Source organism: Mirounga leonina, unplaced genomic scaffold, assembly GCF_011800145.1.
Source record: "Mirounga leonina isolate KUSES-001 unplaced genomic scaffold, KU_Mleo_1.0 Mir_174, whole genome shotgun sequence".
Classification (NCBI taxonomy): Eukaryota; Metazoa; Chordata; class Mammalia; order Carnivora; family Phocidae; genus Mirounga; species Mirounga leonina.
This window is the reverse complement of record NW_023270451.1, coordinates 67,991,893-68,014,513: the sequence shown is the minus strand read 5'-3', so window position 1 is coordinate 68,014,513 and position 22,621 is coordinate 67,991,893. Positions and strand designations below refer to the sequence as shown.

The 22,621-nt window shown below is 38.9% G+C and overlaps 1 protein-coding gene across 4 annotated transcripts in view; it reads right to left on the bottom strand.

The window, feature by feature from the left end:
* The window catches only part of AHCYL2 (adenosylhomocysteinase like 2), a 164,589-nt gene extending 142,380 nt beyond the window's left edge, over positions 1-22,209 (bottom strand). For 2 of the 4 annotated variants that reach the window (XM_035021081.1, XM_035021082.1), the window contains exon 1: positions 21,799-22,209. In XM_035021081.1, coding sequence (XP_034876972.1) covers positions 21,799-22,161 — 363 coding nt within the window. In that variant the 5' untranslated portion in view covers positions 22,162-22,209. Of the gene's footprint in view, positions 1-21,572; positions 21,720-21,798 lie in introns of those variants that run through there. The other 2 variants (XM_035021085.1, XM_035021083.1) reach the window with 2 other exon arrangements.
* Positions 22,210-22,621: the final 412 nt, after the last annotated feature.

Genomic DNA, 22,621 nt, shown 5'->3' with positions numbered 1-22,621 from the left:
AAATCTTGGCGATCAGGGTCTATTAGATACACACCACACTGTTTCTCCAGAAACCTAAGTGGCTTCCTTTGTGCATCAGAGATTTGGTGCAGAGCTGCAGCAATGTTAGTGCCAGAAGGCAATGAGAAAAAGGTAATGTTAGTAAAGGAAAAAGAGGTCTTCATGTATATGAAGAGAATAAGCACGTTGTTTGGAGATTCATTTTGTTTTATATATGTATTAAAACATGGTATTAGCTTCTCAGAAAATTGAAAAAGGCCAGAGTGGCACAGGACTTGATGGTATCTGAGGAGCAGCTACACCAGAATTTTAAAATAGCAAAATGCTAGTCAGCTCTAGTTGAAAAACTATAAAGGAATGTCCTAACAAGTGCCCACGCTCACAACTTCCTTCCCGAGGAGATTCATTTACATTATAATGGTTGCCAAGGTTACTTTAATTCCATCACCGCTCTTTTCTCTAGTTGCTAATCTGGAGCACCGGACTGGGTGGTGCACATTAACAACCAAAACTTCAACTAAGGCTAACTCAAAACTCAGGCTACTCAAAAGTTCATGACCTACAAAAGGACGAGTCATTCTAGCAACAGAAACTGCAGAAAGGTAGGGGCCATTTGTTTCCTATATTATATTCTACCCACAATCTCACTGCTACCCCCGAGAACTTGCTAGGAGTCACTATTTTTATTTGCCCTAAGCAGAGATTCTTAGGAAAAGCTAGATAAATAACATAAATATTATACAGGGTAATGGATCAGACCAGTGAGTGCTTATTCTAAGTATTTTTTCCCTTCCTTTAATAAAAAAAGGCCATTATCTAAGAGGACACTGAAGAGTGTTTCATACGACTCATCACTAAGTATCAGTATCATCTTCTAAGAGTGACAACATACAGTGCTGGCTGTACAAGTAGTACCTAAATGAGAAATAAACAATGAGGCTAGGATATTCTGTATGAAAGTACCAACCAAACAGAACATACAGTAACAGAAAAAGTGAAGAGGAAATAAAGGCCAAAAAAAAAAAAGAGGAAGATTTCAGAAACACGAACCCCAAATATTCACTTTAAGTATAGTTAGATTAACAATAAAATATGTTCCAATGATAATTTGTTATCAGAAATATTACTCCCAAAGGTAGTAACAATGGGAGACACAGGGTAGTGGTCTGCAGATACCCTCCTAGTCAACCAATAGATGCTTCAAACATCACCTCACTGAAGAAATGAAGTTTTACATTTACATATTTTTATTCTATTTATTCTCTTTTATCCCACTCCCATTAGCACTCAATTGAGGCAATTGCTGTAATATATTTAATGTGCTTACATATTTTCTTACAAACTGTGCAATGTGTTTTACTTACATACATTTTTTAATTTATATAAATGCTATTGTATTACACATCCCAGTCTGTTCCTTTTTTTTTTTTAAAGATTTTATTTATTTATTTGACAGAGAGAGACACAGCGAGAGAGGGAACACAAGCAGGGGGAGTGGCAAGGGAGAAGCAGGCTTCCCACGGAGCAGGGAGCCCGATGGGGGGCTCGATCCCAGGATCCTGGGATCATGACCTGAGCCGAAGGCAGACGCTTAACGACTGAGCCACCCAGGCGCCCCCAGTCTGTTCCTTTCTGTTTTTATTCAGTACCTTGTTTTTAAGATACATCATGTTGCCATGTGCACATCTAGTCCACTGCTTCAAACTGATAGTTCTTAGTGGTATAAGTGTGTCATAATTTACCCATCATTAGGGAAAGAGTAGGACAACAAGTTTGTTTCCTGTAAACAAATAACACCATAATGAACAACCAGTTATATACTGTGTGAGCATTTCTTTCAGATATATGCCTAGGGAAAGAGCTTCTGGATCATGGGGTATACGTAATGTATAATCTGACTGAGTACTTCCTTCCAAAATGGTTAGACCAATCTATACTTCCACAAACACAGAACTAGCATAACTAGCAGCTACTATGGACCAGGCACTGGACTAGGCACTCTAGATCTTTTTTCTTCTATACCACCTCATCTTCCTTAGCTAGTCTTTGCCCCCTTTTGCTTTTCAGATCAGCTATCATCACATCAGAAATATGAAGGCAGGGACATCCTCCCTTACTTTTTCCCTGACCATCAAGTTCCCTACTCTACTCCAATGCCATGAGCTGCCAATGTCTCCACTAACCATGAAGCTTATGAAAACAAAATCAAACTTCAAATGTTATTTTTAAAAGGTCTGATTCTCAAAAAGTCATTAATTGCGGTTTATCTGTTACAGAGAACACTAAGAAATTCCTTTCTGAAATTCCTTTCATACATTTCAGAGCCATTCCTATTTTTCTGCTTTGAGGAAGTCTTGGAGGAATAGCTCCATCTCTTTGGAACCCTTTTCTTCATACATAAAAAATAAGGGGAGCTAGATTACAATCGGTGTTTTCAATCTATACTCTGGAACCCAAGGGTTCCAACTCTGAGGTGGCTCAAGAGGATCATCTCAGGACAAAAGGGGGCTACCTATATGCCTCTTCTTTTTTTTTTTAAAGGTTTATTTATTTATGTTAGAGAGAAAAAGCAAGCACAAGCAGAGGGGCAGAGAGAGAGGGACAGAATCTCAAGCAGACTTGTGCTGAGCATTGAACCCAATGTGGGGCTTGATCTCATGACCCTGAAATCACGACCTAAGCTGAAACCAAGAGTCGGGACGCTTAACCGACTGAGCCACCCAAGTGCCCCTACCTATGCCTCTTCTGTTAGAACAGCACAATAAAAATTTTTTAATTATAAATTTTGAGAATCAGTTCTATTTAAGAAAAAGTTTATTCACACTACTAGTTGAGAGCATTAACTGGTATAACCTCTACTGCATTTGGCAATATTTATAAAATTAAAAAAAACCTACCTTTTGAACCAGAAATTCTATTTGTAATAATTTATTTTACAGACATTCATCAATACATTAATACAAAGATATTCATTATGCCATTGTTCATAAGGGCAAAATATTGAAAACAACCATAAATAGCAAACTGGTTACATAAATTATGGTACATCCATTCAATGGACTATAGACTTTAAAAACAAAGTAGCTGTAAGATATATTAAGTAGAAAAAAAGCAAGATGTAGAATGTTGTTATGTAGTATACTACCTTTTCTATATTTTTATTTTTATTTTTTTATTTTTTATTTTTTAAAGATTTTATTTATTTATTTGAGAGAGAGAATGAGAGAGAGAGAGAGCATGAGAGGGGGGAGGGTCAGAGGAAGAAGCAGACTCCCTGCTGAGCAGGGAGCCCGATGCGGGACTCGATCCCAGGACTCCAGGATCATGACCTGAGCCGAAGGCAGTCGCTTAACCAACTGAACCACCCAGGCGCCCTTTTTTCTATATTTTTAAAGGATATACACACTTGTACATAGCTGAAGGGTAACAAGAAGCCAGCTTTCATCTGGCAAGGTGGACATGTCTATTGGATAATGGTATTAAATTTAGTATTAGCATTGCCTACTCCTGTAGAATAAACATCCTTCTAACTGGATCTCACCTTTTTTTTTAATGGATCAACTTCCCCTGAGTTCATCAAACCAGGTCTATCAAATGAATTGCCTTATCCCCAAGAACTGTTAGAAAAAATAATACATTCATGTAAATAACAGATGACAGTATCTATGCAGCTCAAAATTTATTAATTTTTACTTACTTTTGAACGATACTGTTCAATAGATAGCCACTAGCCACATGTAGCTGGTGGACACTTGAAATGTGGCTAGTCCAAATTAAAATGTGCTGCCAAAACAACACAGTAGATTTTGAAGATTAAGTCTAATAAAGGGCAAGGGGCACCTGGGTGGCTCAGTTGGTTAAGTGTCTGACTCTTGATTTTGGCTCAGGTCATGATCTCAGGGTGGGGAGACTGAGCCCTGCATAGGGTTCTGTGCTCAGCAGGGAGTCTGCTTGGGATTCTCTCTCTCCCTCTCACCCTCTGCCCCTCCCCACTCTCTAAAATAAATAATTTTTTTTTATTTTAAAAATAAAAATTAAAAAGGGCAAAATATCTGAATTTTCAAATTGATTACATATTGAAATAACATTTTGGATTTGTTTGGCTAAATACAATATATCAGGTGCCTGGGTGGCTCAGTCGTTACGTGTCTGCCTTTGGCTCGGGTCATGATCCCAGGGTCCTGGGATCGAGCCCTTCATCGGGCTCCCTGCTCTGTGGGCAGCCTGCTTCTCCCTCTCCCACTCCCCCTGCTTGTGTTCCCTCTCTCGCTGTGTCTCTGTCAAATAAATAAATAAATAAATACAATATATCGTTAAAATTAATTTTACTTGTTGCTTTTTACTTTTTAAAATGTAACTACTATGGGGCGCCTGGCTGGCTCAGTTGGTAGAGGATGAGACTCTTGATCCTTGGGGTCATGAGTTCAAGCCCCACAATGGGCATAGAGCTTACTTAAAAATACACAAATAAATTAACCAACTTTTAAAAATGTGACTACTAGAGGAGCCCCCAGCTGGCTCAGTCAGTAAAGCATATGACTCCTGATCTTGGGGTCATGAGCTTGAGCCCCATGTTGGGTGTGGAGCCTACTTAAAAATTAATTAATTAATTAAAATGTGACTTAGAAAATTTAATTCTATACTTTCTGATTAACTCTGAAACCCTGCTATATTTTTTATTAATTCACTTGCTCATACTCCACAAAAAACTACTTCAAATTTTCACCATTTTACTAAAATTTCTGAAGCCTTTTTTCTCTTCCCCTCCTTAGCTGATGACCTAGCTCAGAGAAAATAAAGGGTGGCTATAATATTGTCTTCAAGTCTCTTTACAAAATTAGATCTTTGAAATAAAGCCTGTAGATTACACTGTTTTGGCTTAATGAACACTGATGATTTTACAGCAGTATGGTACAACAAAGAGATTCAGAAAGAAAATTAAAAGACTAGCTCTACTTTCAACAAAACTGCTATTCTTTGAAAAATATTAACAATGTACCAATCATGTACAAAATAATTAAACATAAAGTATCTAGTTTTTTTAATCATAGTTTAAAAAAACAGTAATAGCTTCCCTGAAACTAATGTTATACTAAAAAGTCAGTTAGTATATTTCAAACTCTATTTCAGTATCAAATAAAATGATGGATTTAACTGAATTAAAAGATATAAAAAGCTATACAAAGGTAAAATTATATTAAAGGATAATAATGTAGTTTTGCCGACATTTTTTCTTCTTCCTGTCTATTAATGGTGCTTTGTGCCCAAGCTTATCTTGTTAGACCCCCTACAATGATTCTAAGTATAGCTACCATTATGATTAGGCCCTTCATAACAATTTCCAAAGCTATTTCTTGACGCCCTCCTTCAATTTCCACTTAGACACCAGTTCTGACTATCTGTAAAACATCTTCATTTAGATCTTATATTAACACTTCAAACACAAGGTAAAAAAAAAGCTAAACTTGAGTTCTTATCCTGTAATACTTTAACCAAGTGTTCATATTATGATTCAGTCAAATAAGCATTTGGTTGAAGTGTTTACAGAACAAGTTCAGTTTTTTACCTTGTGTTTGATTTGACTAAATCATAATACTTTAGCAAAAAAGATACAACTAAACTAGGTTTGTTGCTTGTTTTTCTAATTTTTTACCCCTTTGAAAATTCATGAAACAAAAATCTAAATAAGTATATTTTGAAACATCTGCATTCTTATCTCTGCTAAAGAATATATTTCGGGGGTGCCTGGCGGGGGGCTCAGTCGGTTAAGCATCGGACTCTTGGTTTTGGCTTGGGTCATGATATCAGGATCAGCCTCTGCACTCAGTGCATAGTCTGAGTCTCCTTCGCCCTCTGCTTCTCCCCTCACTTGCAAGCACATGCATCCTCTCTCTCTAAAATAAATAAGATCTAAATACATATATATATTTCTGTATTACAACCTTATAATTTGGGAATTATTTATATTTACAAATATAGAAACTAAGATGCTCTCTTGGCAAAATGCAGCATTTGGATTTTGCATTTACAGCTGTCTGCTCTGGAGCCTTGGACAAACACTAAGTGGAGTGCTTAATGGCATTTAACAAACATTAATTGAATTTCATTTTATTTGGCCTTTCCATTAGTAAACTATAATTGCTTACCACAGTGCTATTGTAAGCACTAATTCATATTTATAAGTGCTCTAAAGAGAGTATTCTTTGATACTGTGCTACATCTTGGCAAGGCCCCAATCTTCCTAGGGTGCCCTTCATTTATTTCCCCAAGATTGGGACACAGGCTTCAAGAGTCTGACTGCAAACCCCAAAATACCCATCATCCTTGCTCTCTTTAAGCCAACAGCCCCCTTGATGAGTATCCCAGTCTTTAAGTACAGATACTTATCTATCATGATCTCTGCTACATATTTAAGGAACAACTCTGAAGAAAAAAAGAGTAAATAAAACTATAAAATCTAAAAAGTAGGTTTTCAGCCAAAGGAGTCTTAACTGGTTTAACCTAATGCTCTTCAATAAAACTAGTATTGCTTTAGAATTGCCAAGTATCATCATGTGATTATATACTACTTACTGTTCTTATTGCTATTGTCTAGCAACTGAGTCTGAAAACTCTTGGGCTCTTTCCAAAGGCTTAATTACCAGTGACATCCGACAGAGAATCTAACCAAGAATGTTACATACAAGAGCTGAAAATACTAAAGTTTTCATGTGTGTGACTGCATCAGGAGTTACATATATTCAAGGGACAGAGGTACTTGAGCTGATAAGGGGAGAGAAGTATGTTACAAATCAATGGTTCATGATGGGGCTCAGCTCTATTACCACAAACATTCAGCACTTATTATGTGCTAGCATTACATTGTGAAAATCCACCAAAAGCAAGCCAAATACCTAATGAACAAAACGTGGGTCCACTAACCAACAAAAGAGATTTAAAGACATTACCTAAGGGAAGGAGTAAGAGAAAAAAATAAAATCAATGATTTCTGGAATACCCAAAAGATCCTTTATAAAGACCGTAAAATTGATAAGCCACTATAATAACTCAGAAGGCAGTGTAAAAGGAAAAGAATCTAGAATTAGCTATGTAGATTAATGGGTGTATTCATACTGGAAATAATTACTTTTGGATATCATCATTAACAAGCTATATGATTTATCATCATTATTGATGGGGTTCAGAACATAATGTCCCAAAATATGGCACCTTGGCATAATGACTATTAAGGCCTTGCTAAGTTTCTCCAGTTTACTACCCTTACCTCAGACCCTTTTGTTCTATCACATTTTGCCACAACTTTCCACTCTTCATCAAAACTAGCATAAAAACATTCAGGTTTGGGGCTCCTGGGGGTGCAGTTGGTTAAGCATCCGACTCTTGGTTTTGGCTCAGGTCCTGATATCCATGTTGTGACAGTAAGCCCTGTGTCAGGCTCCACGCTCAGCATGGAGTCTGCTGAGATTCTTTCTCCCTCTCCCTCTGGCCCTCCTGCTCATGCTCTCTCTCTCTCAAATAAATCTTAATAAAAAAAAATTCAGGTTAAACGATTTCTTTGGGTTTTCATTTTCTTACGAAGGCTCTCATCTCATGTAAAACTTTTATTAAATAACTCTGTGTGCTTTTCTCTTGTTAATCTGTCTTTGTCAGTCGAATGTATAGGGCCCTAGCCAGAAAGCCAAGGAGGGGGTAGTAGAAAAAATATTTTTTCTTCCCCTATAGTTTTAGTGACCATGAAGGAAAAGCTGCAACATCTCACAATCCTTGAAGACTATAGCTAAAAATCCTGGGGCAACTGACAAAGGCCAGCAAAAGGTAAGAATTCTTACAAAAGTCAGTCTCCTGGATTTTTGTCTCTTGTCTGGTCAAGAAAGGAAGGTGAACTTCTCCTTATGCCTTCTTTTCCAAATTCACATTAGCAGGAACAAAAACATTTGTAAGAATTAGTTTTTTGGACTGTGACTGTCATGAATATGGTTTTGGATACCATTGGTTATTGATCCTTAGCCTCCCAGAAAAAGTCACTGTTTTCCTGTTTCTTTGTCTTTCATATCCTTTGTCTTAAGGAGTTCTTTATACCACCTGTAAAGATAACAAAAAGTCTTAACTTGCTTAGGCTATCTTTGGGAGTAACTCTGGCTCTTAAAGGGGTCTGCATCTTTTGCATCCTCTTTGGGAATGCCCCTTGCAACCATAGGTAAGCCATAAAAAGGTTTGCTGGTTTGGAGTCACACTGAAATAGGTATGCCTTTGAAGAGTTTGACTTTTATATCTAAAAGGATTTTTAGGGGCGCCTGGCTGGCTCAGTCAGTAGAACATGCGACTCAGAGTCTTAAGTTCAAGCCTATTAAAAAGAAAAAAATTTAAAAAAGAAAAAAGAAAAAAAAAAAGGATTTTTAGAGGGCACTCATCCTAAACAAATGTCCTATTGGTACCTACAGATAGATCAGATTGGAAAAGAAAAAGGAAAGAAAAAGGGTAAATACAGTAGAATGCTTTGGCTGTCTGAGGAAAAGAAACAAACACACATGCACAAAAAAACCTCCCTTAAGATTAAGAGGTTGAGGGCGCCTGGGTGGCTCAATCGTTAAGCATCTGCCTTCAGCTCAGGTCATGATCCCAGGGTTCTGGGATCGAGCCCGCATCAGGCTCCCTGCTCTGCAGGAAGCCTCCTTCTCCCTCTCTCACTCCCCCTGCTTGTGTTCCCTCTCTCGCTGTCTCTCTGTCAAATAAATAAAAAATCTTAAAAAAAGAAAAAAAGATTAGGAGGTTGAGGGGCGCCTGGGTGGCTCAGTCAGTTAAGCAGGGTAAGCATCTGACTCTTGGTTTTGGCTCAGGTCATGATCTCAGGGTCATGAGATAGAGCCCTACCTCGCGCTCCTGTGCTCAAATGTATTAACAGTCATTGAATTGTCATTTACAATGGGTATATTTTATCCTATGTAAATTTTACCCCAGTAAAGCTGTTAAAAATTTAAAAATATATTCAGAGGAACTTACACAAGCAAATATTGAGTTATTATAGAGTTCTAGAAATTAAAAAAAAAAAAAAAAGTGTGGTATTGGTAAAGAAATCAACAAAGAGAGCAATAAAACATAATACAGAACCCAGAAACAGAATGGATGATACAGAGGATGTGACAAAAAGTGGTATTACATATATGAGGACAGGGAAAAGTTTCTAAAATAACAATCAAAACGGACAAACTACATGGAGGAAAAAATAGATCAATTTTACATTACATATTTTAACTTCTGTATAAAAGTCATTATAAGTAAAAAAGACAAGCCATAGACCAGAGGATATTTGCAACACAAATATCTGATAAAGGATTAGAACAAACATAAAGAACTCTTAAAAATCAATAGGAAAACCAATGAGATCCCAATAGAAAAATGGGAAAAGACATGAATATAGACATTTTATTTTTTTTTAAGATTTTATTTATTTATTTGAGAGACAGCAAGAGAGAGCACGAGTGGGGGTGGGAGTGGGCGAGGGGAGGGAGAAGCAGGTTCCCTGGAGCCTGGCCCACGGGGACACGGGGTTCTATCCCAGGACCCCAGGATCATGACATGAGCCAAAGGCAAACACTTAACCGACTGAGCCACCCAGGCACCCCCTTAGACATTTTACAAATAAGGAAATCCAAAAGGAACTACAAACATATTAAAAGATGCTCAGTCTCACTAATATCCAAGGAAATGCAAATTAAAACAGAGATACCATTTCACAACTACCAGACTGACAAAATTTAATATCTGATAATACCACACATTATTAAGGATTCAGAAAACAAGTGTTAATAAAACCACTTTAGAAAGCAATTTGGGAGTATCTGGTAAAGTTGGTATACCTTAAGCAATTTTGCTTACGGGATATACACTAGAGAAACTATCATATACGTGATAAGGAAACATGATTTAAAGATGTTCACTCCAGTTCAAAAAAACAAGAGGAAACATTAATAGGGAATGGGTAAACTGTGGTAGAGTCACACAGTGAAGCACTACACAGTAGGTTAACACGACTCAACTAGAAAATCTACATGTATCAGACTAGTTAAAACTCAAAATAAAGTTGAGTGAAAAAAGTAGGTTGCAGAATAGTATCCGCTCTACAGTACCATTTATGTTAAGTTTACAAACACACAAACAATGCTACATGTTGTTTATCAATATACAATTGATACTGATAATATATTGCAAAGGTGTTAAAACATGAAGGGGAATAATAAACTGCAAAGTTTGGACAGCAGTTACTTCTGTGATGGAGGGAGAGAAAAGAAGAAAGGGAATAAACAGAGAAGGGGTACAAAAGGCTCTTCAATTTTGTCTACAATGTTTTATATCTTTAAAAGTATCTCCAGAAAATTTTGCAAAATGCCAACATTTGTTAAATTGGGCAGCGTGTACAATTTTCTCCGTACTCTTCCATATGCTTAAAAAAAATTTTAACAGGCTTTTGGTCAAATGCAAACATATACATGTACCAGACACCAAGAGAAAAATACTTAACTTTCTGTAACCTACATTTGTAAAACTCTTCTAGCAATGTCTCTCTGGTGCCTAATTCCCTTAGTGTGATAAAAACTTTCAACTATTAAGCACAAACATGCTACATGTGTCAGAGTCTCCTTTTCCCTAACTAAATACTAAAGTTTTCATGTGTGTGACTGCATCAGGAGTTACATTCATTCAAGGGACAGAGGTACTTGAGATGCCTTCTCACAAAATGCTGCCCAAGGAACTAAAAAATCTGGCTTTGTTGATACCAGTGATCTCTTTATCAACCAACAATCAATGTGCCATCCTCAGCCAAAATCAGCATAGTTTAAAAATCTTTAACCTACAACTAAATTACTCCCCTGAGTCATCCTTAAGTTTCATCACAGGTCTTATGCAAACCTATACTACGAATGACCCAAGAGGTAAAAAGACCAAAATTACACCTCTTTCTAGTTTTAACATAATTTTCCCTCTCTGCCCTACATTCTTCAGTCCCACACACCCACAGAGGACTCAGGAGGAGTCCTCCACATAGGTGCAATATTTCTGGATCTTCCAGTCCTGGGCAGATTTATGTGACTCAGATAGCATTGAGGAGTGTGTTCATTAGTACCAAAGGGAATTGAACATGGAACTCTGCTTAACCAGCAATCTAGAATGCAAGCTCCTGAGAGAAAATAAGAGAAGAATAACTTTTCCATCCAAGCATGATGAGTACATCAAACTGAAAATGATGCCCAGGAACAAGCAGTTCCAGAAACAGGAATTCAAATTAAACTGGCTTTGTAACATTCGCTGTTCTGCAGACCCAATGGCAGTCCGTCTGTTTTTGCTTTATTTTCTGGCTCAGTTCAAAGTACCTTAGAGAGTATACTTGTCCCTTCTCCTCAAAAATATGGAAAAAACTACTCAAGTCTTATGAAAATCTGAGTTGTCAGCATTACTTGTTGGGTGTCAGTGTGTGTGTGTATCTCTGCTGGGGGGTGGGCTCCAGGGTTTATGTGGTCTGTGTGGGATATCTCCGTGGGTACCTGTAGGGAACTCTCTATGGAGGCGAGACACATGAGGTCTCTCTGTGGGTGTGGGTATGGGTTTATGTGTGCGAAGGGTTTAGGTAGAGGGGTTCTGAAGGGTTCTGTTTTATGAAGGATCTGTGTATGTCTGTCTATCTTTGTGTATCTGTGCCTGTCTGTGGTTCGATTGTCTCTATCAAGTATTTTATTACAAGTATTTTAACAAGCTTTAGTATACATTTCTACCCCTCCAAAAAAACCCTGAAATGATTTTCTTGCCTCTCCACAGTGAGGTTTCATAAGAGAAGCATGAGTAAGACCAACTGCTAAGCCAGTATTACTCAACAATGAATAAAAAAAACTAGGGTTCTGGTGGGTATATATTAGTACAGAACCAGAGTGGCCCGAGATTGTGCATTCCTAACAAGCTCCCAGGAGATGCCAATGCTTCTGGTCATGGACCAGTTTGAGTAGCAAGGATCTAAAGGATTCCAAACTTAATAACTGCCCCTAACTAGACTTCGAATGTAGATTTTCCACAGTATCCTCTGACTGACATGTATATCAGATCAGCTTGAGTGTTCTACATCTGACCATAAGTTAGAACTTACCATTTTGTTTTGTATACAAGTCTCCTGTGAGTTTGGTTTAAACGAGCCAGCCCTAAGAGGTAAATGACCTCTAAGTGTACTAAAAATGTGAATTTCAGAACTTGTACAGTTGGAACATGGAAATTTCATAAAGGTTCTGCTACACTGTGAAACCTCTTGAGTAGGCAATCAACTACTTTTCCCAAGGTGATACACCTCAATTTCAGTGTTGACCTCTCCAAACTGCAACAATTACTGCTTCCAGTATTGGCTCATATCAAACCAGATCGTATTTATTTATTTTCATATCTGCATTCCCTACCCTCTTTTTGAGAACAAGAATGATTATGTCGCTGATTTAATAGTCCTATCACTTAGCAGTGTTCAGCACACAGGACATAAAAGGTTTTTGCACAAAAAAAGTTCACAATACATTAGGGAGATTATTAGAGAAGTATCCAGAAATAGTAAAGTTGCTTCCCTATTTCTAGAATATAGTCCAGCAAAGGCCCTTAAAAGGAGACAGCATTAGACCCATCATCTTTTCTCCCTTATAGAAAAAACAGATATGAATGTAGTAAAAATTCCTATTCCATTCTGTCTCCCAAAGCAGAGTCACCCAAGACTAGACTCAGTCAAGCTTTATCCAATAATTTTATTGAAGAAGACACCTTATTTACTTGCTAGGAAAAGAAGTCTTTCTTCAACCTAGAGGAGGTAATAACAACTTTGAAATGTAGAAACAAAAAAAGAAAGAAAAAAAATGAAATGTAGATGGACACAATTATGGAATCAGGGCAAAATTTTTTCTTCCTACAGTCTCATTATATGTACTCAATTCCTGGCAATGCCTTACAAAAAATAAGGTGTCATTTTGAAAAAGGACCACATATTTTTCCAACTTAGTATAACTGCAGAAAGTAAGTTCCTCTATAGACCACTGTAGAATAGGATGTATATCTGAAATATCACTGAGGCTCCAATTTCTATCAAAACATAAATTTAGATCCACTAAACAATAATAAACATTTATAATTATGTTTGTTTATAAACAATAAGTAAAATTTGCTACAATAGCAAGTGCTTCGATGAATAACTCACTATAAGCACTCAGTACTGCCAGGATGGCAATTTTTAGTGTCATTCTTGACTTAAATAGTCTTCAATCTAAAGTTACATCTATATGTCCAGCTAAAAGAAATAAAAACAGTGGAGAAGGACAAGTTAAAGAAAAAGAAATAGAAAACAAACCTGAAAAAGTAAAATATTAAATTTTATTTTGGAACAAATAGAGCTATCTTATATCACAAACAGTCCCTATCTTACATTATGAACAAAACTGAATTCCAGTCCATTCCAGATGGACTGGGGACCAAGATATAATAAACACAGCCATAGAAACAGTTGAAGAAAACATAAAATAATTTGTTTATAAACTGGGGTAGAAAGGGCTATTCTAAGACACAAAATGTTTAAGTCATGAAGGAAAACACTGCCCAATCTGACTACATAAAAACTTTCAAAATCATAAACAAAGTCACAAGTCAGTAAGAAATAAAATAGAAAAAAATATCCAGAATAGTAAAGAATTCCTACAAGCTGACATGAAAAACACAAGTCAGTAGGAGGGCAGAGATCTTCATCTATTTTGCTCACTGCTGTACCCCTAGCATTTGGCACATAGTAGTCACTCAATAAATATTGTTAAGTAGGAAAAACGCTAATAAAAACAACAGTAGACAATTTTCCTCATAAAAGACATAAAAATACCCAGTGGTTGGTAAAGATGTGGTGAAAGGGTTGTCTTGTTTATAGTTAGTTAATGTATAAAATGGTACTACATTTTTGAAGGCATTAAGTTTAAAATGTGGATTATCTTTCAACTCCAGAATTCTGCTTTTAGGTATCTACCCTAGAAAAACACTTACACATGCACACAAATGCATACAGGTAGTTACTATAGCACTGTCTATAAAGGAAAAAAAAATTAAGTGAAATATGTATCAGCAGAAGAATGATTTAATAAACAACAATAGTATGAACTTTGGAAATCAATTCAGTGTCAAAAAGACTAAGAGAGATCTATATATATTGATATGGAAAGAGCTCCAAGTGAAAAAAAAAACAACCTGCAAATATATAGTATGCTTTTATTTATGTAAAAGTTATTATAAAACTACAAATTCTTCTATGTGCAAATATAGGAAAAAAAAAAAAGTCAAGAAGGATAAATTGATAGATAGCAGAAGTCCCCTGTGGAGAAGGCAATGAGACTGGCTGAGGACCAAGGAAGGACTTCTGCTTTATTAAACTGAATTATTTTATAAGAAAATATTCAGGCATTACTTGTGCAATTAAAAACAATTTTTTAAAGGGAAGAAAAATAATGTAAACACCATTTAACTGATACGAAGAAAACAAGAACATATTTTGGGAATTAGACAAAAATATCCATTTCGGACATGTTAATTCTTAAGTTCAACTGCAAGTAGGCAGTTGGGCACATACAAGATTGGCATTTGGAAGAGGGGTCTTAGCTAAAGAAATAATCTGGGTAGTTGCTGGGATGTAGATGACACTTAAAGGTATAGGAATGGTGTGGATGACTTAGGAAGAAAACACAATGGAAAGAGCAGACAGCTCAGGATCAAGGAGAAAGAGCCAACAAAGGAGACTGAGAAGAAGTGACCGAAGAAACAAGAAGAAAACTAATAAAGAGCTGTGTCATAGAAGCAAGAGAGGAGAGTGGGTAAGAAGTTGGTGTCAAATGTTACCAAGGTCTTGATGAGGGCTGAAAAAACAGACTACCATGTTTCCCAATCTGATGGGACATTAGCAGCGTTAGCAAGAGGATTTTGTTCTGGTCAGAGCATTAAGGTGGGAGTGGGTTAAAGAGTTTGTGGAAAGAAAAAATGTACATAGTGTGTGCTGAAAGCTCCTTTAATAAGCTTAGCTGTGAAAGGGAGTAGAAAGATAGGATAGAAGCAGAGAGGAGATAATAGGGTTTAGAGGATAGGGTTTTCAAACTGGTAGAGATTAAATCAAGTTGGAATACTGCAGGAATGGCTTTAGTAGAAAGAGGAAATAATCAGAGGAAGAAGTTCTTTAGGACAGGAGAATGTGATTACAGCACCTGTAGAGAGGTCTCTACAGAATGAAGGATGCTTCCTCTATCTAACAGGTGGGAAGGAGAAAAGGCTAAGCCCCAGATGCAGGTAGGTCTGTCGATTTGGGAGGTACAGAAATGAAGGAATTCCCTTTTGGTGGCTTCTGTTTTTATACTAAAGTATAAGGCATATCACTGGTTTAAAAAGAATACATGAGATTAGAAAGAGAGACAGTATGAAACAGTCATTTGCAGTGGGTAGGAAAGTGAACGTACTAGAGAAATGTATAATATTGCTAGGCAATGCTGATTATGCACATGAGGTTGACAATTATGAATTCAGTGACATCATTCTGCCTGGTTTTCTGGTTTTCTCTAGCAACTCTCAGCTCCATGGTTCAGCTCTCAGGGTGGAGAACCTGCTTCAGGGCCACAAAGCTAAAAAACAGCACCCAAAATCATACACAGAATGGGGCTGGCAAAGACATGATTGCTAATGTTAAGCAGGAGGTGCTGCGGCTTGGGTTTCACCATTATAGTTCTGAATACGAGATGCCACACTAACAACTCCCCCACTGTTGCCCCTGTAACTTGATCTTGCTGCTAGAGGCTGATGCTACTTGGGGATTTATTGATAATGGAGGGGGAAGTTGTAGAGGACATGGTGCAAAGATCTGGGGGAACTGGATCAGCAGAGAGGATGAGGAGAGTGGTAAGGGAATGAGTATTAGAAGATAATGGATAACAGGACGTCAGATAGTAAATGAGGCAAACAGAGATGTGAGGCATGGTGGTTTAGGCCTTCTCTCTAAGGAGTGCAGATTCTGAAATCTAAAAGGTTGCAGAGTGGTCTTCACAGCAGCCCAGGTGCAGGAGCTTAAGCAGATTTCACATGGAATTTGGTCAGAGAAGGAGGGGGTTGGCAGTGTGACAAAGCCTCCCACTGTCGCTGTGGGCAGTGTTTCATCTCACTAACCCCAAAGGCATCACAGACTGGCAAAGCCTTGAGCAAGTTAATTATTCTCTTTGAGCCTATATTTTCTCATCTGTAAAATAAAGTGAATAATATTCATCTGATAAAGTTGTTATGAGGATTAAATGAGATGAGATAGCTGTCTGGTACAGAGTAGGTTTTCAGTAAATGGCAGCCATAAGTGAAGAGTCATAACTGAAGCCAAGAGAATTTTCCAAGACAAGGTAGTCAACAGTACCAAAGCTGTTAGAGTGATCAAAAGGGTTCACATGGAGCACTGCAGGAGATAAGTTTATAGGGAAGATGAAGTCAGTTTTAGCCTCAGGTTACTTAACTCTCAATGACAGCTTTGCAGTATTCAGAAAGGCTCTAAGGAAAAGCCTGATTTATAGTCAACCAGCTCTAGAACCTCTATATCTTCCTAAATACAGGTTCTGAGCTTAGAAAAACCAGGTGGCCCAAACCAATATATTTCTACTGATAGAACCTTAAAGAAAAGAATAGGAAATCACTAGCTATTAATGCTGTCCAAGTGTCCAGTGTCCAAGAAGGAAAATGGCTAACTGAATTGTTGCAGGATATAGTTGGGGAAGAGGGGACTAAAAATCATACATATCATGTCTTAAGTTATTTAATCAAAATAGCTTTAGACTCAGAACTGTAACAGGGAATTTCAATCTACTTTTTCCTCTGCTCTGCTCTAACTCTCGGGCCACAGGTCATTCAGACTATAAAAAGCTCCTACAAATTCCATAGAAACCTGATCAAGCTTACTTAACCTTTTACTAGGTAAATGGAATTTCAGCTCCTGTAATTGTGCATAGCACTTGAACACGATGGCAGGGTGATGGATCGGGGCAACTGTCAGGATTGCTCTCCCATATGCCTCAGTTGTACTTCTCTCGTGATTTATTTAAACAAAGACTACCATGAGAGAAACTGTATATTCTTTATAAACTCAACTCGACAAGGAGCCTAAATAAAATTTTCAATAAATCTTTTCTTTTCCCCTTTCATTGCAGGATAGAGAAACACTTTCTGTAATAAAGAAGCTCACTCTCCCTTCTTCACGAATTATCCATTTCTTCAATTAACTGGACAAGACATCAAATATACAACTGCAACTTCAGCTCTGACCAACCTCCCAAAACACCTCTATTTTCAATCTTCCCCAGGCCCAAGGAGAACAGAATTCACAAATTATGCTAATACAAAATACGGGCTACTTTCTCAGAAAACTCATAAATGTTCAAATATATGGTAAGACCATTACACAAGCTCAACAAGTAAAAAGAAACTGCCTGTTAGTGAAATAACAAAAAATCCACAAAAAATATACAAATTAACTAAGATTTAAAAAGTTCAATCTGAGCTTTGGAACAGAGAAATGAAACTTCAACTGAAAAGCAAGAGAGTCTAGGCTTTGGAGTCAAACAGATTAGAGTTCTGTTATCTCCAACACATTACTAAATGTGTAACCTTAAGACAAATTCCTTAATTCTTCAATTCTGTTTCCTCAATAAAACAAAGAGAATACTACCTATCTCCAAGAGTTCTTACAAGGATTAAGTAAAATAGTGTATGCAAGGCTCTAATACAGTGCCTGGTATGTAGCCAGAATACATAACAGTGTGCTTCTTCTAATTTTCAAAAGGCTTAATGAGAGACTCATTCATAAAGAAAGTAGGACTTAAAGAACAGGAAAAAAATTGTTAGCTGGACAGAAAGAAAGAGCATATTCTTAGGTCCTTCAGATTTATTTATAACTTTAAAAATAAGGATACTTTTTTTAAAAGTAAGGACAAATTTATCAGATTGTCAGTAAATTATTAATGTGAAAATGCATCATTGATTTTGGAACACTTTTTTATATATAAGATACTCTTCTTCCTTATAATTTTACAACTTTTTGAGGTTCTACATTTGTGCTTTTTTTTTTTTCCTGTCTTATTCCTAGAATCCTGACTCAGACCCTCCTTACTTTGGTTTTGGAACGACCTAAACCTTTGGCCAGATAGGAGTACCTTAGAGTTCACCAAGTATTCTCAAAGATTTCTGGGCAAAGACCAGAATCCAGCATCTAAAAATTTAGAAAGAATCAGTGTGGTATAATAAAAAGGACATGGGCTTTGGAAATAGGTAAATGTTTAAAACAGATTTGAGTCCTACCTCTGCAACTTGCTAGATATATAACCGTGGGCAAGGCACTTTATCTCTCAGGACCTCATTTCTTTATCTGTAAAATGGAGATAATGCCACCTATATCTCAATGTGTTGTTGTCAAGATTAGAAAAATGCGTATAATAATTCCTGGAATAGAAAAGGCCAATGAATGGTAAATCATATTCAGATCAATCTGCCAACTGTCTTACTGAACATTTTGTAAGGCTGTTTTTTCCTAACTGGCAAAAGGAGTCATACTGTTCCCACATTCCCATGCCTATAACCAAAAGGTTCCATTTTAGTAATCTATAATGAACCAAATCAAGAGCTTAAAGAATTCAGGGCAAGAAAGAACTAACATGGCTCAACTCATTCTCTGCTGACAGAAACAAATCCAGTATAAAGTGGATACGTTTGCCAAAAAAAAAAAAAAAGACTGCTTGAACATGGTCATTACCAGTACTGATGTAAGCACAAACGAGCTGCAGTTCTTGGGCTTGCAGCCTTACTGTCAGAAAGTTTTTTAACTTTTCTGAAATATATCCTCTCCTGCCTTGTTTTCCCTGCTGTGCTATGACACTCTTATTATCCTATTTTTAAGAACACAGGAAAGAAATCCTCTCAACTATTACTACTGCATTCACTTGAAATTTATCTGCCTATTTCACAAATCACTTCTTACAGAGATTTTTGGTTGGGTTCACTTGATATGAGCTTATGAAGAAAGACATTAATACAAATTTATGATAGCATGATGACAAGGTCTGGTCCCCACAGCACCACAAGTTACACGATGGACGTAGGAGCCAAACATAAGATGTGACTAAGTAACCTGCACACCATATGTTCATTCTTATTAACTACTGCACTTGGGAACTCTGGCTCTTATAAAAAGTTTATTTCCCTTGTGTGGCTAAGCAGAGTAACAGACCTAAGAAAACTGATGACAAATACATGAATAGTGTAAGGGAAACCATCAACAAAAATGTGACTTAAGATAAATAAGCTTGTATGTGACAGTTACAAAATAAAAGCAGTAGTCACCAATTACACATACAAAGGCAGCTATTTCAAGCCCTAGTACTCCCAGTCCCTCCCTACAGTAAAAGCAGAAGGGTGTCAAGATCATTATGATTATTTAAATAAACAATCTAAGAATCAAGAAAGACTGAACAAATCAAAATGTCACACTGCAGTCCCTTAGTGAGGCGACTTTCAACTTGGGAAAAGAAGGGCAGTCTCCTGCACTTATTTTAATTTAGTCAATTCAATATCAAGAAAGTTAAAGATTCTATCGCCAAAATGGAGCTCAGCAATGCCTTTAGTTGTGTCATACAGCTGTATCCTTGCCCCAGAGCTTCAACTGCTTAAGTTCCAGCAAAAGTTGTTTTCTGGTTGCAATTAACATTGTAAGGCAAGCTCAGCCCTGTCTTCCATAGCCTTGAGGCTGCTGAGTAAATCTAGAATCATAGAACCTACATTTTGATGCTGGAAAAACAGGAAGAAAGTGGTTCTGGACAAGGAAAATGGGCAAGAAGCACATCTAGATTTAAGAAAAACAAACTGATATGCTAGCCCGGGATTTTTTAACTTCTTTATATAGAATCTATTGAATGGGGCGTACCTTTCAGGGGAGGTCACAGGGACATGCACTTAAACCATGATGGGAGGACGAATAAAATAAAATCACCCTTAATAATAATAGCTATCACCTCTTAAGCCCCTAGTATATGTGCCAAGTTCAACGCTAAAGCCCTTTACAAATATTTCTAATCCTCAATCATATTAATATCCTCATTTTATACAAGCGAAAACTAAGATTCAGAGATTTCAGATGGTTATTTTGTAACTTTCACACTAGTTAGTGACGATACTATACTAGTATTGAAACCCAGATCTGCCTGACTTTGTAAATTCCATGCCCTAAAAGTAATTTGTTAAACACTATTACCCTCAAGAGATCTAATCAAGTTACAGATTTTACACGGAAAGATCCCTAATCACAGAAAAAAGATTTGGCCAAAGTTACAAAGCAACTCAACCAGTCAGAAATGTTTCAGATTTCAGGACACATACCCAGATACTACCAGCCCCAGGATCTGTGCAGTCTCTTATAATTCCTTTCAGAGGAGTTTCATACTGCAAATGAGACAGACACTGTCCTAAAGCATAATTAAACAAATTCCCTCACAGTCTTGCATCTGACGTCATCTATCACCTATACTTAGGGAATTAGAATGAAACAGTTATCTGCTTTATACCTTAATCATGAAACTATTACAACAAAAGTTAGGCTGGATCCAGAGTTCCAATTCAGCCAGGCGTTACACAGTGAAACCACTGCAGACTTCTCATCACTTTACTGCTGTTCTGACAAAGCAATTAAAAATCACTCACAACAATTAAAAAATAAATAAATCACTGTGTTCATATAATGCCTTAGAAATTAGAGCCATAAATCCCTTTTTTATGATCCATACCTCTGTCTTTTCCAACATTTGCCCCTTTATCCCTGGGCTGATTTCGCTTTATGAGAGGAGAGACGCCCCACGGATGGCCACTGTAAGGGTAATACTGGAGTATCACACATCTAGGCTCACTTCTTGGTGTGCTGAGACTACTGGCTCTTCAAAACTATGTCTGAAAGAAGCTGACGAATGAGACAGACAGCCTCACAATGACTGCCTTTCCCCAAAGTAGAAGCATTCTTCCTAACACTTCCAGATCATAAGAAAGGAACCAGTGAAACAATCATTCTCTTCACACACAGTCGAATAACCCTGGTGGCCGACTACTAAGCAGAGGGGACGAATATCCGAAGGGAAAAGAGTGAAGAGACTCTCTCCATTACCCTTCTACATTCAGAGAAGATGCAAGGATACTGCAGTATCTGGAATGAAGGGCACAGCATCAGTACTGCTCAATGGAAGCGGCTGGCCACAGAAAGGCAGAAAGTCATCATCTGTACAGAAACCAGACGACTGAGGCTTTCAAGGCGAGGTTAACTACTGCTTACTCGTTCTCCAAATAGAAAAGACGTTTCCACCCTTATTGCTGGGTGAACTCTCAGAAGCCGTAAGGTCTTCCTATACCATCGGGGTCTTCTCCCTGAATGGTCTGGAATATAACACATGGGAGTGTGCTGGATGCGGGGGCGAAGGGTAGTATTAGGTGCCTCTCCTCCCCTGCCTATTCCAAGTAGTAGCGGAGAGCGCTACCTCCATGTTATTCATAGCGAAGTACGGCCGTGCCACCTGGAGTCTTCGCTCCCCAGCACTGGGCGCAGGTGGAGGCATCTCTGAGAGTGGATTTGAGGGGGAGAGGGCTCTCCCGGCTAGTACGATCGGAAGAGAGGGCGTGGAGGGTGGTGCTGCCCTGCCGCGAGGATCTGCGGTTCCCCCTCCCTCCTCCCTCTCTCCGCGAGAGGCAGCCCGGCCCCAATACCTTCTTGACTGTGCGCGGCGCCTCGGTGACGGTGCCGTCGGGGCTAACCAGGGCCTCGCCGCCGTCGCGGTGCCGCTGGTGCTGGTGATGAGGGTCGCTCCGCTTCATGGCCGACGCCTGAGGCACTTTCCCGGCGGCAGGGCTGAGAGCGGCGGCGGGCCCCGAGCCCGGGCCAGGGGCCGGGGGCCGCTCCGCGGGGGGAGCTGGAGCCTCAGGGTCCCCGCCGCCTGCTGGGGGGGCCATGGCGCTCACAGCCGCGGTGCCCAGTCCCAGTTGCGGCTCCGCCTCGGAGGGGCTCAGGTCCTTCAGCTCCACCTCAGGCACCTTCGCGGCAGCCGCTGCTGACACGACCTGCACCGACATCACCGCCTCCACTGCAACCGCCGGCTCAGACTCCAGCTCCGGCTCCAGCTCGGCCCCGCCTCCCGCCTCCCTTCCCCTGCCCTCCCCCATTCCCCCACTCCTCCCCTCCATCGCCTCCGCTCCCACCCCCTTCCTCCGCCCGCCGGCCAGCCCGCCCTGACCTCTCCCGCCCCACCCCGCCCGGCCCCGCCCCGCCCCGGCGTGGCTCGGCTCGCGCGCGAGGCGCCACGGAACCTGTAGTGCGCTTGCTCCGGGCAGCACGCGGCCAGAAGACCGTGGGACCTCAGCCCCCGACCTACACTGCGAGGCGGCGGGGGCGGGGCCCGCGATGTCTCCTGGGAGTCGTAGTCCCAGTCGCCCTGTCTCTGGCTAGTGGATTCTGTGAGAGAGATGGAGCTCTAGCACTCGGGACTAACGGAAAGGAAAGGAGTGAGATTAGGTGACAAGACGTAGAGGATGA